At 45.4% G+C, this 13,458-nt stretch overlaps 1 protein-coding gene across 1 annotated transcript in view; it reads right to left on the bottom strand.

Annotated features, from left to right (window-relative positions):
* CNNM1 (cyclin and CBS domain divalent metal cation transport mediator 1) overlaps window positions 1-13,458 on the bottom strand; it is a 50,964-nt gene that overhangs the window by 11,804 nt on the left and 25,702 nt on the right. Inside the window, exons 4-6 of the mRNA XM_012661703.1 lie at window positions 12,255-12,424; window positions 10,486-10,585; window positions 9,999-10,046 (exon numbers count right to left, since the gene is read on the bottom strand). Coding sequence (XP_012517157.1) covers window positions 9,999-10,046; window positions 10,486-10,585; window positions 12,255-12,424 — 318 coding nt within the window. The remainder of the gene's footprint in view (window positions 1-9,998; window positions 10,047-10,485; window positions 10,586-12,254; window positions 12,425-13,458) is intronic.

Here is a 13,458-nt window from a genome sequence, read left to right as displayed (position 1 = left end):
TGAAAGACTGCAAGGCCCCCCGATCCCTCTCCTTCCCAGCTGATACCACTCTGCATTTCTTCCAAAAAACGGCGAACAGGAGGCTGTCAGCGTCTCAGAACACAGATTTACTTCTGGGGGCTCAAATGAAGAATCAGATTCTTCACAGATTCTGGTTCTTGCTCTTTCAGGGTAGAACCTTGGGAATTTAATTCTGTCTCTTGAGATAATGCTGCCATTGATCAAAATACTTGATTAGCGTCCATTTGGAGTGAGCCATGGATGGCTGATGCTCTGTTTCGCTGCCAAGCTGCTGTTGTCTGGCAAACCATGTAGCAGAAAGATTAAAATAACAACAGGTTGAATATCTTCTCATTAGAACCATAATAACCACTGCCTTGATAGGATTATAGAATTACAGATCCCACTTCCAGTCCTCCCCCTTCTCAGTAAATATCATCAGGTTGCAAAGAAACCTGAAACCAGAAACCTGGGGGTCACCCTTAACTCTAGTCCTCACCCCACATCCAGTGCTGCTCTCTGCCTCTGACACAATGAACTCATCCGTCCTAACTCTGTCTCCACTCAAGTCCCCGTGACTATCACCTTCACCTGGGCCAGTCTCCCCACTTATAATTTATAATCTGTTTTCGCCTCAGCTGCTAGAATCACATTTTAAAAACAAACCAGCTTCCTATTGTATCTGAATATACCAAACTCCTTGCTGTGGTCCTTAAAGCCCCATGACCTGGCCCTGGCTTTCCGTCTGATCTCATCTTGGGGCCTCCCTTCTCCTCTCCTGCTTTGTTCTAGCCCACTGGCCTCTGCAGGCACCCTCACTCATGCAAGCTTCCCTCCCCACCAACAGATGCCACATTCCCTGCTGCCCCACCCCAACCCCTACCCCCAGCTCATGGCCATTTGCTTCTCAGGCATTAGCTCTCACCTGAGATTCTGCCTGCTTGGAAGACATTGTGTGGCCACTCTAAGGAGATTCTCCATTTTCCCCTATCACTGGCCTCCCCGTTCATTCCTTCAATGCACCTTTTCTTTCCTGGTCATCACTACTGTATGTCCAGGCTCTAGCACAGAGCCCAGCCTGGGGAAGGTACTCAATAAAAATGTACATCAATAGAATGAATGAATCAGCACCTAAGGCTTCCTTAAGGGGACCCTTACAATTTAGAATCTCAATTTTGTTCAAATCATCCTGGAATCAGAAAGCCTTTCCTTTGCGGCCTGAAGTCATTTTGGGGAAGCTGACTTCTCCAAGAAGTTAGGCGTCGGGGGCAGGACACTCAGGGAATGCAGCCAGATAGAGTTAAATAGTGTGCATCTACAATCAAATGGCACCAAGATGCCTCAGGCCTTGGTCTGCTAACTTGAGGAAGAGACCACAGGGAACATGAGGACTTTCTGTTTGTTTGTTTAATAAGGGCAGTGAAACAGGGGGGCCTGGAGTCAGGTGCTTAGGGCTCTACTTATCCACTGGGTGATATGGGCCCAGACCCTCCTCCAGAGTGACCAAGGATTGAGAGGGACAGTGACAGTGCCATGGAGAATTCAGCAAAGCACCAGGGTAAATGGCAGTAGTATTAGGCAGAAAAAGGTGCCTCTCATTGCTGGTCCTGGTCCTGGTCCCTTGAAAATAAACTGACAAGTTCACCCATTTGTGGCTGTCTTAGTGTGGTGACAGGCTAAGAAGGTCAGTGTTCTTCCTTCTTGGCTAGTTGTTGTGGGAAGGGAGGCAGGTAGTCCTGTAGGAGGTTTCTTCGGCATGAGAGCAGAGTCTGGAAAACCATACCTTTACCTGGTAGGTCTTGACCTCCGCTCAGTTGGGGCATGACCAAGGGGAGAGAGTGAGAGCAGAGCCTGAAGCTTCAGTTACCCCAAGAAGATGTCACCCGTCCTTAATAAGCCTCCACTTTTCCTGGCCAGACATGGCTTCACACACCCCACACCTGCTGTTCTGCATTCTTATCCCTGATGTCACAATTCAAGAAACGTTCAGGGAGGATGACAGGGCAACAGCCTTATCTTATCTACTAAACTTCCATCCACAGAAACTTCTCCTGAATCACTTCTACTCCCTGTTGGAAAGAGAGGTAACAATGACATCCCAGTGCCTGCCAAAGCTCTCATTGTCTCACTGGTACCTAGCGCAGATGTCACCCACAGGGCCTTGTACATCAAACACAAGCTGTGTCAGTGTTACACTGGGGGGAGAAACATGTCTTTTTTTTTAAGTATAGACAATGCTATTGCAAGTTTATTCGTAAAATCCTAAAGGATTCCCAATGCCAATACAATTGTCTTACAAAGGCAGGGTCTATAAAAGCAATTTTTAAAAGACAAAAGAACTGTCATTCCATCACAAGGAAAGTCTTGGCTCATCTGAGTATTATGCAAGATCCCTGTTTTTATGTCCCAGAGTCTAACATTCCTCAATAGGTAGGATGCTGATGACTCGGCATTTTGGTAATTGTGCACATACACTCAGAGGTCTCAGAGCAAGGGAAATGGAAATGCTTTTAATAAAAAAGCAGAAGAAATCAGTAACAGACGAGTGTCCCAGCAGCATGGCAAACTAGTTCAAGTTGTATATCCCCCTTGGCATTTCCTAAGAGCACAGAGGCACAGCTTGGGGGAGTAAAGTGAGGAGGAAAATCCTAAGTATAGTGCGAGGAGGTCTGAAAGGAGACAGATCAAACAGTGATGCATAAAACCGACCACAGGACCTGTTAACAGGAGGTACACCAAGGACCAACACATCCCTTGCCCATTCTGGTTTTTATATTACACCCTCAAGTTGGCTCTGGTGTGACCGGGTGGTGGGGAGCAGGATTTTCTGCTCTAGACCCCCAACAGCTGTGGAGAAGTGTAGCAGACCTCATTCCTGCCACCTCTGCATGGTCAGTCTGCAAGAGCTATCTGTCCAAGTTGGCTACTCGGAGTTACTGAGGTTGGGTGGAGAAGACGTTGGGGCAAAATTGGGGGTGGGGTGGCAGAGAGCATGGAGGAGGATTTCACAGTGTAACTGGGGTTGGATGGAATCTTCTCTCACTCTGCACTAATAGGCAGGGGCCCCAAAAACCTATACATAGCTCTGGGACTCCTGCTTCACTTGTGACACCTGTATCCAGGGAGGCTTTGCAACCCTATCCTGGAAGCAGGACCTGAGATACAGCAGTAGAATGCCCTACTCCCCTTTCCGTATGAGGATTTGAGGGAAAAGGAGGGTTCAGTGGCTGCCTGCCTAGGTCTTCAGTGGCATCAGTGAGGGGCAGGGGGGAATAGCCTACTTTGGTCACGGTCGCTGTGCCACGGGCCATCTGCGTTCTCTAAAATGGATGGGGGAGTTTAATTGCATAGGCTTATAAGAGTACAAACTAGAATTGTTAAAATTCATTATTCTGGGGTAACAGTCAACATCAGACAGCCAAATGCCAAAAGCCGCCCTCTGTCAAAGCTACAATGTGAACTCTACAAGTCAGCCCAAGTTAGGGTCCCATATGAACTCTCTCATGTTACATGGAGCTTTAATGGTTCCCAAATGTTCACTACACAAGAGCCAACCAAAGGGAATATTTCCACTTCCCACATTTTGCAAAGTAAAAAGATTATTTTTAGGGACTCCCTGTATATTCAAGGAGAAAACTCTATCATCACTGATCTCAAATCACATTATGAAGGGACAATCGAACACTGAAAAAGAACCCTTAGTTCCAATGTCTCTCCTGTCTTCGTGCTTTTGTGGATTTGAAAGGACAGTCGCTGGGAACTCAAAATTATCTCCACTGCCAGGAGAAAAAAGAAGTAATAAATTTGGGCAGAGGGAATGATAACAGCAGCAGGGCTCTGTACTTTCAGGGGTTGATCAGAAATTTCATTTTTAAATGGAAGCACCTGCAAAGTTGGCCAATTACACCACACTCTGGAGGTAAACCACAAACCACTGTACTCTCCTTATTTCAAACTAAGGCTCAGATAGAAAGAAACTCCCTATAGATTATGATGGCAATATGTGGTACAGGGACGCTTGGCCTCAATCCACGTGAACACCAGATTTATTAGCACGGCTGCTCTCAGAATGCAAATAAATCCTAGCCCTCCAGGGGGCGTGACGTGCCTCTGTTCAGAGGTGCAGCCAGGGCCCAGGCAATAGGAGAGAGCAGGATCTCAGAGACTCCGTTCTAGTCCTCAGCCCTCTACCCACTTACTACACACAGGACACTGACCCAATGGCTTCCTTTCTCAGAGCCTGTTTCCTTATCTGTTGTTGTCCAACAATAATTCCTGACTATCTCCCAAGGTGGTTGTGGGGGTCAAATAAAACAATGACAGAGTTCTCTTAATGTATCTAGATCAAAAATCAAGTATAAGGCCAGAAGGTGCCCAGAACTTCTTTCTAAAAAACCCCAGGCCTCTTGAGGCCTCTTTTGGTGATATGGAACAAAAGCAAACGTGACAGAGATAATACCATAGCATAGGTCCTGGGGATGTTGCCAAGTCACTGGGTGATTAGCTATAGAGACCAGACATAAGAAGGTGAAGAGGAGCGAGCCGATGAAAAGCAAGGCACCCTCCACCTCTTGGTGTTTCCCCTGTACCGTGCATTGCTCTGCCCCACGGAGTTAAACCAAGGTGGGAATAAGTTGGCCTTGCTCTTGTCTCTTTACCAGTGGGTTTCTTGTTGGGTTGACCCTGTCTCCTGTTGGGCTGAACACCCACAATCATGGAAAGTGGGGAGGAGGTAGAAAGAGCTCTCAGGGCACATGGCACCGCACCAGCCAGAATTGGATCAGAAGTCTCGGCACTTCCTGGGGGGTCTGCACAGCAGGAATGAGTCACTTCAGTCTCTGTCTGACACTGGGTTACCATGAACTTTTTCATAATAAATACTGATGAACTAGAATTAACCTTCCTTTAACTGGGAAGTTACAATTAACTAGGTCATCTGGTTAACTGAAGGTTAATTAAGAAGGAAAATACACCCTTGCTTTGATCCTTTTGGCTGAAAAGCTTTTAAAAATGTGCATCTTTCTTTTCTGCAGAACCTTCACAGCACACACTTGGCATTCACCGAGATTCACTGCACGTGAAGGATCGTGAAGATCCATGATGTGGTCATTTCTAAATCTGCCGGCATGTAGGAACAGATCATTTAGCTGGTGAGGGCGCCAGACTGGCATTTCACATCGACCGTCCTATCCTGTAGTCATCAGGAAGGCGTCATGACCTCTCACAAGCACGAAAAACTTTATTTCTGAGTGGAAAATCACCATTACCATCGAGAGAGAGAAAACTTTGGTGAAATTTGAGAAGGGGATTAACTTGTCTTGTACAGATACACAAGGGAACCAGATAGCTTTTGATGGAAACATATGATTTGGGGAAAAATAGAAGTCAACATAAATACTTGTGAAGTTGCAAATTTGGGGGTTTGAGGTCTCAGGCAATAGCCTTTTTAAATGTTGAAGGTCTGCTATCCAGAAGAGAAACATAACTGGATCCTTGATGAGGACATGGTGGGGCTTCAGAATTATTACCCCAGCACTGGGGTAAGGAATACAAATGTAGAGGGTATAGGAAACTGGACTGTGTTCTAACTGCAGGGAAATTTAACAAATAAATCCCAGGTTTTGTCATTACTTGCTCTATGAGCCTAAGAGAACAACCTCTAGAGATGAAAACAATATAAACGGTTTAACTGATTGTTCAGATTTATTGCATTCTACTCCGTCATTATTGTGTAGATGAGTTCCTTTACTTGATTAAAAAGAAAACCAGTAACCTTTATTTAATTATCAAGAGAGGTTAAACTTAATGAAAAGTTGTTTTGAAATTTTTAGATATAGCATCCTTTGTATGAACATAGCCAGAGAGAGTATGATCATCACATAGTAACGTCAGGAGGAAGATGAGGACACAGAAAGAAATATAGAAGGGAAATAGGTGGGAAGAAAGCAGAGTATTCCATGATTTCTTCCCATTTCTTTCCTGCTGCATTCCTCATTCCATCCCTCTGCAGTCACACAAATGATGGCGAAAAACACTATCCCTCACCCTGTATGCATACACAGACACAACCCTGGGTAAATTCACAAATGACGCCGTTGAACCAGCAATGCCTGGGATGTGTACACCAATGAGTGTTACGTGTGCAGCGTGTTACACGTTAGTCATGGGAGTGCCTGTGGAGAGACCAGTTCTCATGCAGGACAGTGACAGAGACCAAAGGCTTCTTGCAAACCCCACTGAATCTGTGGAGACCCGAAACACCCACACATGATTACCTGGGGAGCCTGCCAGAGAGTCCCCTCTGCTGAAGGCGAAGGTACGAGACACAGAGACGGGCACTAAAGAGTCAGGGGCCCAGGATTTCAGAGTAGCGAAGGGGAAGATAAACACAAAAGGAGAGAGACAAAGAGCAAAGTGGGTGAGAGTCTGTTCCTGAATCTTCACAATATCACATTTCTCTGCAAAAAGGAATCTTGCCTCTGAATACGTGGGAATTCGCACCCTCTTACAAAGTCACTTTCCAGAAAGACAAGAAAATAAAACGGACTTTGCTGAAGGTCTTCTGAAAAGATGTGCAATAATCTTGGAATTAGAGTTGCCAACAACAAGCACAAGCAGTGCCCCAGTGGGGAGCATTTAGGCAGCATTCTCTGGGCACCTGTTTTGAGCCAGCAAACATGCTGGGAGCCCAGAGCTGCATCCCTACCAGGCTCTCCCAGCTGCCACCATCCTGCTCAACGGCAGAAGGGCACCTGCACAGGGATTCGGGGCCCTCCTTGAGGGAGCTGGATCCTGCTTCGGACTCCTAGGAGCTCCCTCTGTGGTCACAGTGCTGGTGAGGAACTGTGCCTTGCTAGAGGATCAGGTCAGAGGAAGGACATATTTCCAGCAGTTTTCATGTGAATCAAATTGATAAACTGGATCACAGTCACTTTGTAGCAAGTACAAGTTCCCCAAGGCACTTCCCTTTCTTCCACTTTTCCTTCCCTTTCTCCACAGAGTCTGAAATGGTGCTGGCTATCATTTGGGGCCTGGGCGGGGTGGAGTGTGTAGCAACAGTCTGGTCCTTTCCCCATCTTGATCCTGATCATGTGGTGTTTTGGCATGGGAATCTGTCTTCATTTCTCTTAACTGAGCATTCCCAGAGTCCCTTTCAAGGAGCTAAATGAAGCCAGTCTGCAGGTGATGGACACTGAAATAGGCAGCTTCTGCAGTCTTATTTGCTGCACTAAATGAAAATTCCCTACACATGCAGGGGAGCAGAAGTGGGGAGCTATGTAACTACCTGATAATTATTTACTCTAACATGAGATATTAGTGAATAGTTGAAGAGGCCTCTAATATTGTGAGACACACTGGAGAAACCCTATATTCTCAAGAAGGATCAAAGTTTTTCTTAAATTAAATGTATACACAGCCAAGCAGATAGGACACTTGTTCTCTCCATGTCTGCACATCTCTGTGTGCACCTGTCCCAGCTACCCTGAGCTCGGGCAGGGTTTCTCCAGAGTGTCAGGCTCATCATGGTCCTTCTGGGTTCCCCAGTAATCAGAATTAAGATAAGGAAGACAGCATGGATTGTGTTCCCTTCGCCCTACACAGGAAAACCAGAGACTTCCTTGTAGCCTCAAGTTCAACTTCGCAGCATAAGTCACAGGGCCAGCGTTAAGGCAAACTCATCATCTCACTTCTCACCCTCAAAGGCTGATTAAGGCTGGGTGTGATGGCTCATGCCTGTAATCCTAGCACTCTGGGAGGCTGAGGAGGGAGGATTGCTTGAGCTCAGGAGTCTGAGACCAGCCCAAGCAAGAGTGAGACTCCATCTCTACTAAAAATAGAAAAAATTAGCTGGGTGCAGTGGCATGCACCTGTAGTCCCAGCTACTCTGGAGGCTGAGTCAAGAGGATCACCGGAGTCCAGGAGTTTGAGGTTGCAGTGACCTAGGCTGACACCACTGCACTCTACCTGGCATGACAGAGCAAGACTCTGTCTTAAAAAAGAAAAAAAAAGAAAGGCTGATTAAGTTGCAGGCTGGCTTCAAGAACAGGAGGTGTTGGTTAGGGCAAGACCCTACAGGAGTTTATTGCCTCGTGGGTTAGGCTTAACTCTCCCTCTACCTATAGGCTGAGGTTCTTGGCCAATGAAAGATGCTGGGTGGCTAGACCCTGGGCTGAGCACCCACCTAGAACAACTGTGGGGTGTGGCCTGCCTTTGCAGTTATTTCACACTTCATGAAGCACGGAGGCTTTGGGGGAGGATGAAAACTGTTTCTTTACCCCTACTAGCTAATAATATTTCTTTTTCCTCCTGAAAATTTATAAAGATGCTCAGAAGCATGGGGAGGTAAAGAGAGTTTAATGCTTCCTTTTAGTTAACTGGTTTTAAAGGAGAGATCAGTGTTGCAAATTTAGTCCTGTCTCACTGATAAAGAACTAGAGATAGGAAGGAAGGAAAGGAGGAAATCAGACAACATATTCTTTTCGCTTAATTTTTTTTTTTAAGAAAGAAAGTCATCTAAATTAGGTAGTCTAGGGAATCTTATATAGGTCTTTTTTTCTCAGAATTCCCACCTCTTTTGGTGTTTTAGAAGAGCCAGAACAAGGACAGCATTTCTAGGTAACCTTAGAATCCCAGGAGCAGCCCCCAATGTGATGGACGGTGGAAATCTCCTTTAGAGAACTAAGGTTTACCCAATCCTGTTGCCTGTCCCTGGCCCACCCAGAGTTCTCTATTCGGTACTGATGCTTCCTTCATCAACCTCCCTTGAGATCTGTTGGCTTATATAAGTATAATATAATATACATAATAATACACCAGGGCTTTTAAAAATTTTACAGATCTCCTTTAACTCAAGTTCTGTAGGTACTTAAGACTTCACTTCAGCCATCTGCTGGGCTAGGATGTGAAATAACATTGTAAATTGTTCCACTCTTTCCACATAGAAATTGCATTCTGTTTTGAAACACGATGGATCTAAAATCTGTATTTCATTGCACTGTGTGAACTAGCCAGGACACCAGGATGCATCTAGTAAGTTACCAACTTGCTTGGTGATTTGGACCAAGTCATTTCCTTAGTTTTACTCATTGTCAAAACAGTCTCTACCCTGCCATGTTCTAGGGACTATGGTATCAATTTCTGGGACCCTCTGACAAATCCCAATATAAAGCATTATGTAAAATCATTTTTATAATGAGAGGTAACACCCCATTTGCTCTTAAAGTGGCTACTGTAAACACTAAAAGCACAATTCAGACCAGAGAATCAAAAAGAAATCTAGAGAAATAATTCTTTCCGGATCACACTTGTATCACAATAAATGCCATGCTCTTAAACACAAGTGCAATAACTCTACACAGGAAACAGTGAGAAGGCACAGCACAGAAGGGGCCAAGCAAACCAGCCATCAGCCCTGTGCCAGCACCCCACCAACAGCATGCACGGCCAGCTGGCAGACATCTCTCCACCAGCTGAGTGATAGTGAACAAGGAGAGAGAAGCAGATAAGCAACATATTGCACCAGCCTGGGACTTAGATCCCCAAATCTTGCTGTCACTTCTTACTGAGGACAGACACAATAGTAGCATACGCAAGTTTTCAAGTAAAGGCCAGTGGGTGAATTATCACTGCAGAGAAGGAAAGGCTGAACCTTCATGAAAGCATAGGAACCACCTGCCTGCATTCCCTGGCAGATGGCAACAAATGGTGCCTCCACTCACAAGCCCCTCCCCCAACTCCAGCCTCCACCCCCCATCACTGTTCATCACTTGCATGTGAGCAGAGAAGCTGCAGAAAACATTCCAGACACACAGAACCTAAGCCCCCATGGTCTGTGGGTACCTGGCAGGAAGCAGTGTTCCTGGCAGAACATTACAAAGAGGCTGCCAGCATTTGTCTTAGCCCCAGCCCAGGCTCAAAGTGCTTGGTCCAGGTCCCCAGAGTGGGCTGAGGCAAAACTATGATGGGGAGGACGAGGAAGGGATTTGAGAGATACATACGAAAGACAGAGGATCCAGCCAGGCTTCCAACCTTCCGCACGTCATTATCTAAGGACAGAAGGATGCAATGGGTTTCAGAGGCAATTCAGAAAACACAGCTTCTTATAGAAATCTTCCCTCTTCCATTCCACCCCCAGGATCAATTAACCCTGTAAAAACCAGGTGATGAAATGGCAGGGGAGGCAACAAGTGTAAAAAGCAACAAACTTGTCTTTTTATACTGAAATATACCACTCTCCATCCTTAACACTTTATAATGTCATTGCTTTTTCCAATTTAATTTGTTTCTCACTTATTTTTTTAAAGCACAAACTAACTTAATGAAAAGTGATACTTGTGCCTATTTTGCAGAAGAAACTAAAGCCAAGGAAGTTAAACTGCTTGTCTAGGGTAACAGGAGTCAAAAGAGGAGTTAAGACTTGAGTCTAGATGTTTTTTTCTACAATATCCCATTGATTCCCCAACAAGCAAATGAAAACTGGAATACCTGAGCACGCAGAGGTCATGATGGCTGGGACCCCATAGTAGGTGAAGGCTCCATTCTCGAAGCGAAGGCCTTCCTTACCGACCTCCACTTCCACTTTACCCTGGAGAAAGAAGGAAGTGTACTAAGTGTGTATGAGCACTTCTAGTTATGTTACTGACTACAACCCTAACTAAGCACTTCTGCTTGGATAACAAGTGGACTCATGTTCTTATCACAGAAGGCTATTAATTCTGTCCAGGTTTATGTTTCAGAAATAGCACCTCCAACTTTGGTTGCTCTTTGCAGTAAACTCATTGCTTCATTGTTCATAAAGCAGCATTTAGTTATGAATAACCAAACTCTCTTTGCTACTACAATGGTCTTCCCTGATGCAAGTCCAAGCACCAGCTCACCCAGGGCATGGTAAACCTTCCCACTGGGTTAGTCTGAGGTTAGACCATTTCTAAGTTGGGTTGAGTTAAAATCTAATTCTGTGTGAAGCTTGTTTAATTCATCACCAATAACAATGACAGCTAATGGGTGGTGTATAGTGTGTCCATGGATACTTTCTTATGTGTACTGCATGGGTTCTCATGTAATCGGCCCCACAACCCCATGAGGTCCACACCATTCTTATCCCCAGTTTACAGAGAAATCAATTTTGAGGCTCCGAGAGGTTAAATAACTTGGTCTAGGTTATTTAGGAAATGGCAACATTGGAATTTTAAAGCTAGATTTTTCCTATTTCTGGGCCTTGCTACTACATTTTATTCTCTCCATATCTTACTTGAAAACTATTAAATTTGTATTAAGCACAAGACAATAGATTGTATGTGTTCGTTATGCTATATAAACAATGTAACAGGAAACTTCTCAATTTCCAACTGTGAAGAATGTGACTCCGTTTCTGGAGAAGAGAGGTCATTTTATTGAGGCCCTTTGCAAGGATATATGTGAGGCAAATCGTAACGTAAAAGCAGAGAGGCTGGACGTGGACTGTGACAAAGACCATTTCTAGGTTAATGTGAGCTTAATCAAGATTTTAAAACAATCACTGTATTCAGGGACTGTAAGATTCTGTTGGGAAGAGACAGGGAAGCAGATGGAGCTAACCGTGGAGCCAGGACAGGATATCAGCAGTGTTACAAGCTGGAACCATGCCTGACGCTTATTTAAGACAGGCGCTCCAGGCACCCAGGGCAGAAGGTGATAGTACTTATGTGAGTACTGGGAAGATGCGGCACTTCTTTCACTCAGTCATCTTTTCCCCTCCCTGATCCTCTTAAGGGGCAGACGATTCCAGGGACTCTAAAGGCTGAAATGCAGCAGAGAGAATGAACATGTCCCACGCGCCTCCAGAAAGCACAGCCAGGACCAGTGTAGAAGTCAGAGTGGTGAGATTCCAGCTCGACAGAGGGTTTAAACAAGAATTGTCTAAAGTTTAGGGAGTGGGCAGTTTCATTTGGGGGATGTTCAAGTAGAGACAAGGAAGTTATTAGGGATTCTGTAGGGCAGCAGTTTTGGAAGTTCACAAGCAGAACCCCTCTACTGGAGAGGGACTCACCCCACCCCAAACATAGCTGAGCAGTCTGACTAAATGCCATCAAAGATCCCACCAGTCTTCCATGTCTAGGCCCCTCCTGTGGGTTATGCACAAATGCCCACCCCAACTGGCCTTGTTCCCGAGGCAGCCAAGTTTTGGAACCTGGCGCTGAGGGAAGCATGGCGTTCCTCTTCACCTGGACATGTCCTTGTCTCACTCTTACAAGTTCCCTGGCTTTCCTACTCACCTGCAGAAGCAGGACAAAGTAGTCCACAGGGCGGTTGCGCTGGTAGAGGTAGTGTTCTGGGGCCTTCTTGTTCTTCTCATCAAACTTCAGTTCCTGGATCACGTTGGGATGTTTCAGGAGCCGGAGCAGGATCTTCTCCGAAAGGTACAGAGACTTAAAGGGCTCCACTTCTAGGGGAGGGTGGGAGGCAGGGAGGAATCAACACCCCCCAGGTCCCACCCGTGCCAGCAGGGGCAGCTGGGGGGGAGTCAGAGTGGGCACAACTAGCCCATTCACGCTCCTGGGCACCAGGCTGGGAGGGCTTCTGGGGTCCTTCGGGTGGGGGATCCTAAACCCAAGTGTGCATCTCAGGGCCTTCCTTGTGCCCTCTGGGGGGAAGTGTCCCTGCACTGACATCTCAGGAGAAATAGGTCACCATTTTGGAAATGTCAGTTTTGTTACGAATTTTCTCTTTGATTTTATTTAAAATTGGGCATGGATAACTAAGCCATCTGAACAACAAAGGCTTAAAGGCTATAATCCAATGAAATACAGAGAATTTAATCTGGCTTATTTGTATGACATATACCTGCTGAATGAAATGAAATCCCAAGTTAATAGAGACAGGTAATTATTTAAATGAGTTGTTAATACTGGGAAGCATCATATTTACATATTAACAGATCCTCTTACACACATCAAATATTATACCAAACAGATACAGCTGCTTTGCTCTGGGAACTCAGACAGCCAGCAGTTAAAAGAAATCTGTATTCAGAACTAGATAACATGTTGAAAATTCTACTTTAAAGAAGCTCCAACTTAAAATTTTCTACTTTTTAGCACCTGAAACAGTGCTAGCTCTCATTCTATACTTAATAAATATATGACAGTTTAATTAATTATTGATCTTAGTGATGGATATGACCACTCTAGGTGGGCACATTAACTAGGCGTGGAGGTCAGTGGGTTCAAAGGTAAACCTTACCTTCTTCGCAAGAAGGAGTGTATCTTTGGATTCTCTCACCTTTCCTGCTTTCTGAAGACCCCAAGATTCACAATCCACTTCTGTATTTTAAGAATTCATAGCTCACAGGCCTGTAAGACCTCTGGAGGGCACTGGGCCCCAGAGTCTTGTTGCTGGGTAGGACAAGGCCTTTCCCTCCCTGACAAATACTCTGGGGTACCCGAACTCTAACAGGCCAGGGGATGGCCTCAGGCTGCA

The sequence above is a fragment of the Propithecus coquereli genome, unplaced genomic scaffold (genome assembly GCF_000956105.1).
Source record: "Propithecus coquereli isolate 6110/MARCELLA unplaced genomic scaffold, Pcoq_1.0 Scaffold73, whole genome shotgun sequence".
Classification (NCBI taxonomy): domain Eukaryota; kingdom Metazoa; phylum Chordata; class Mammalia; order Primates; family Indriidae; genus Propithecus; species Propithecus coquereli.
Note: the sequence above shows the minus strand (reverse complement) of the source record. Positions and strands in the feature narration are given on the sequence as shown.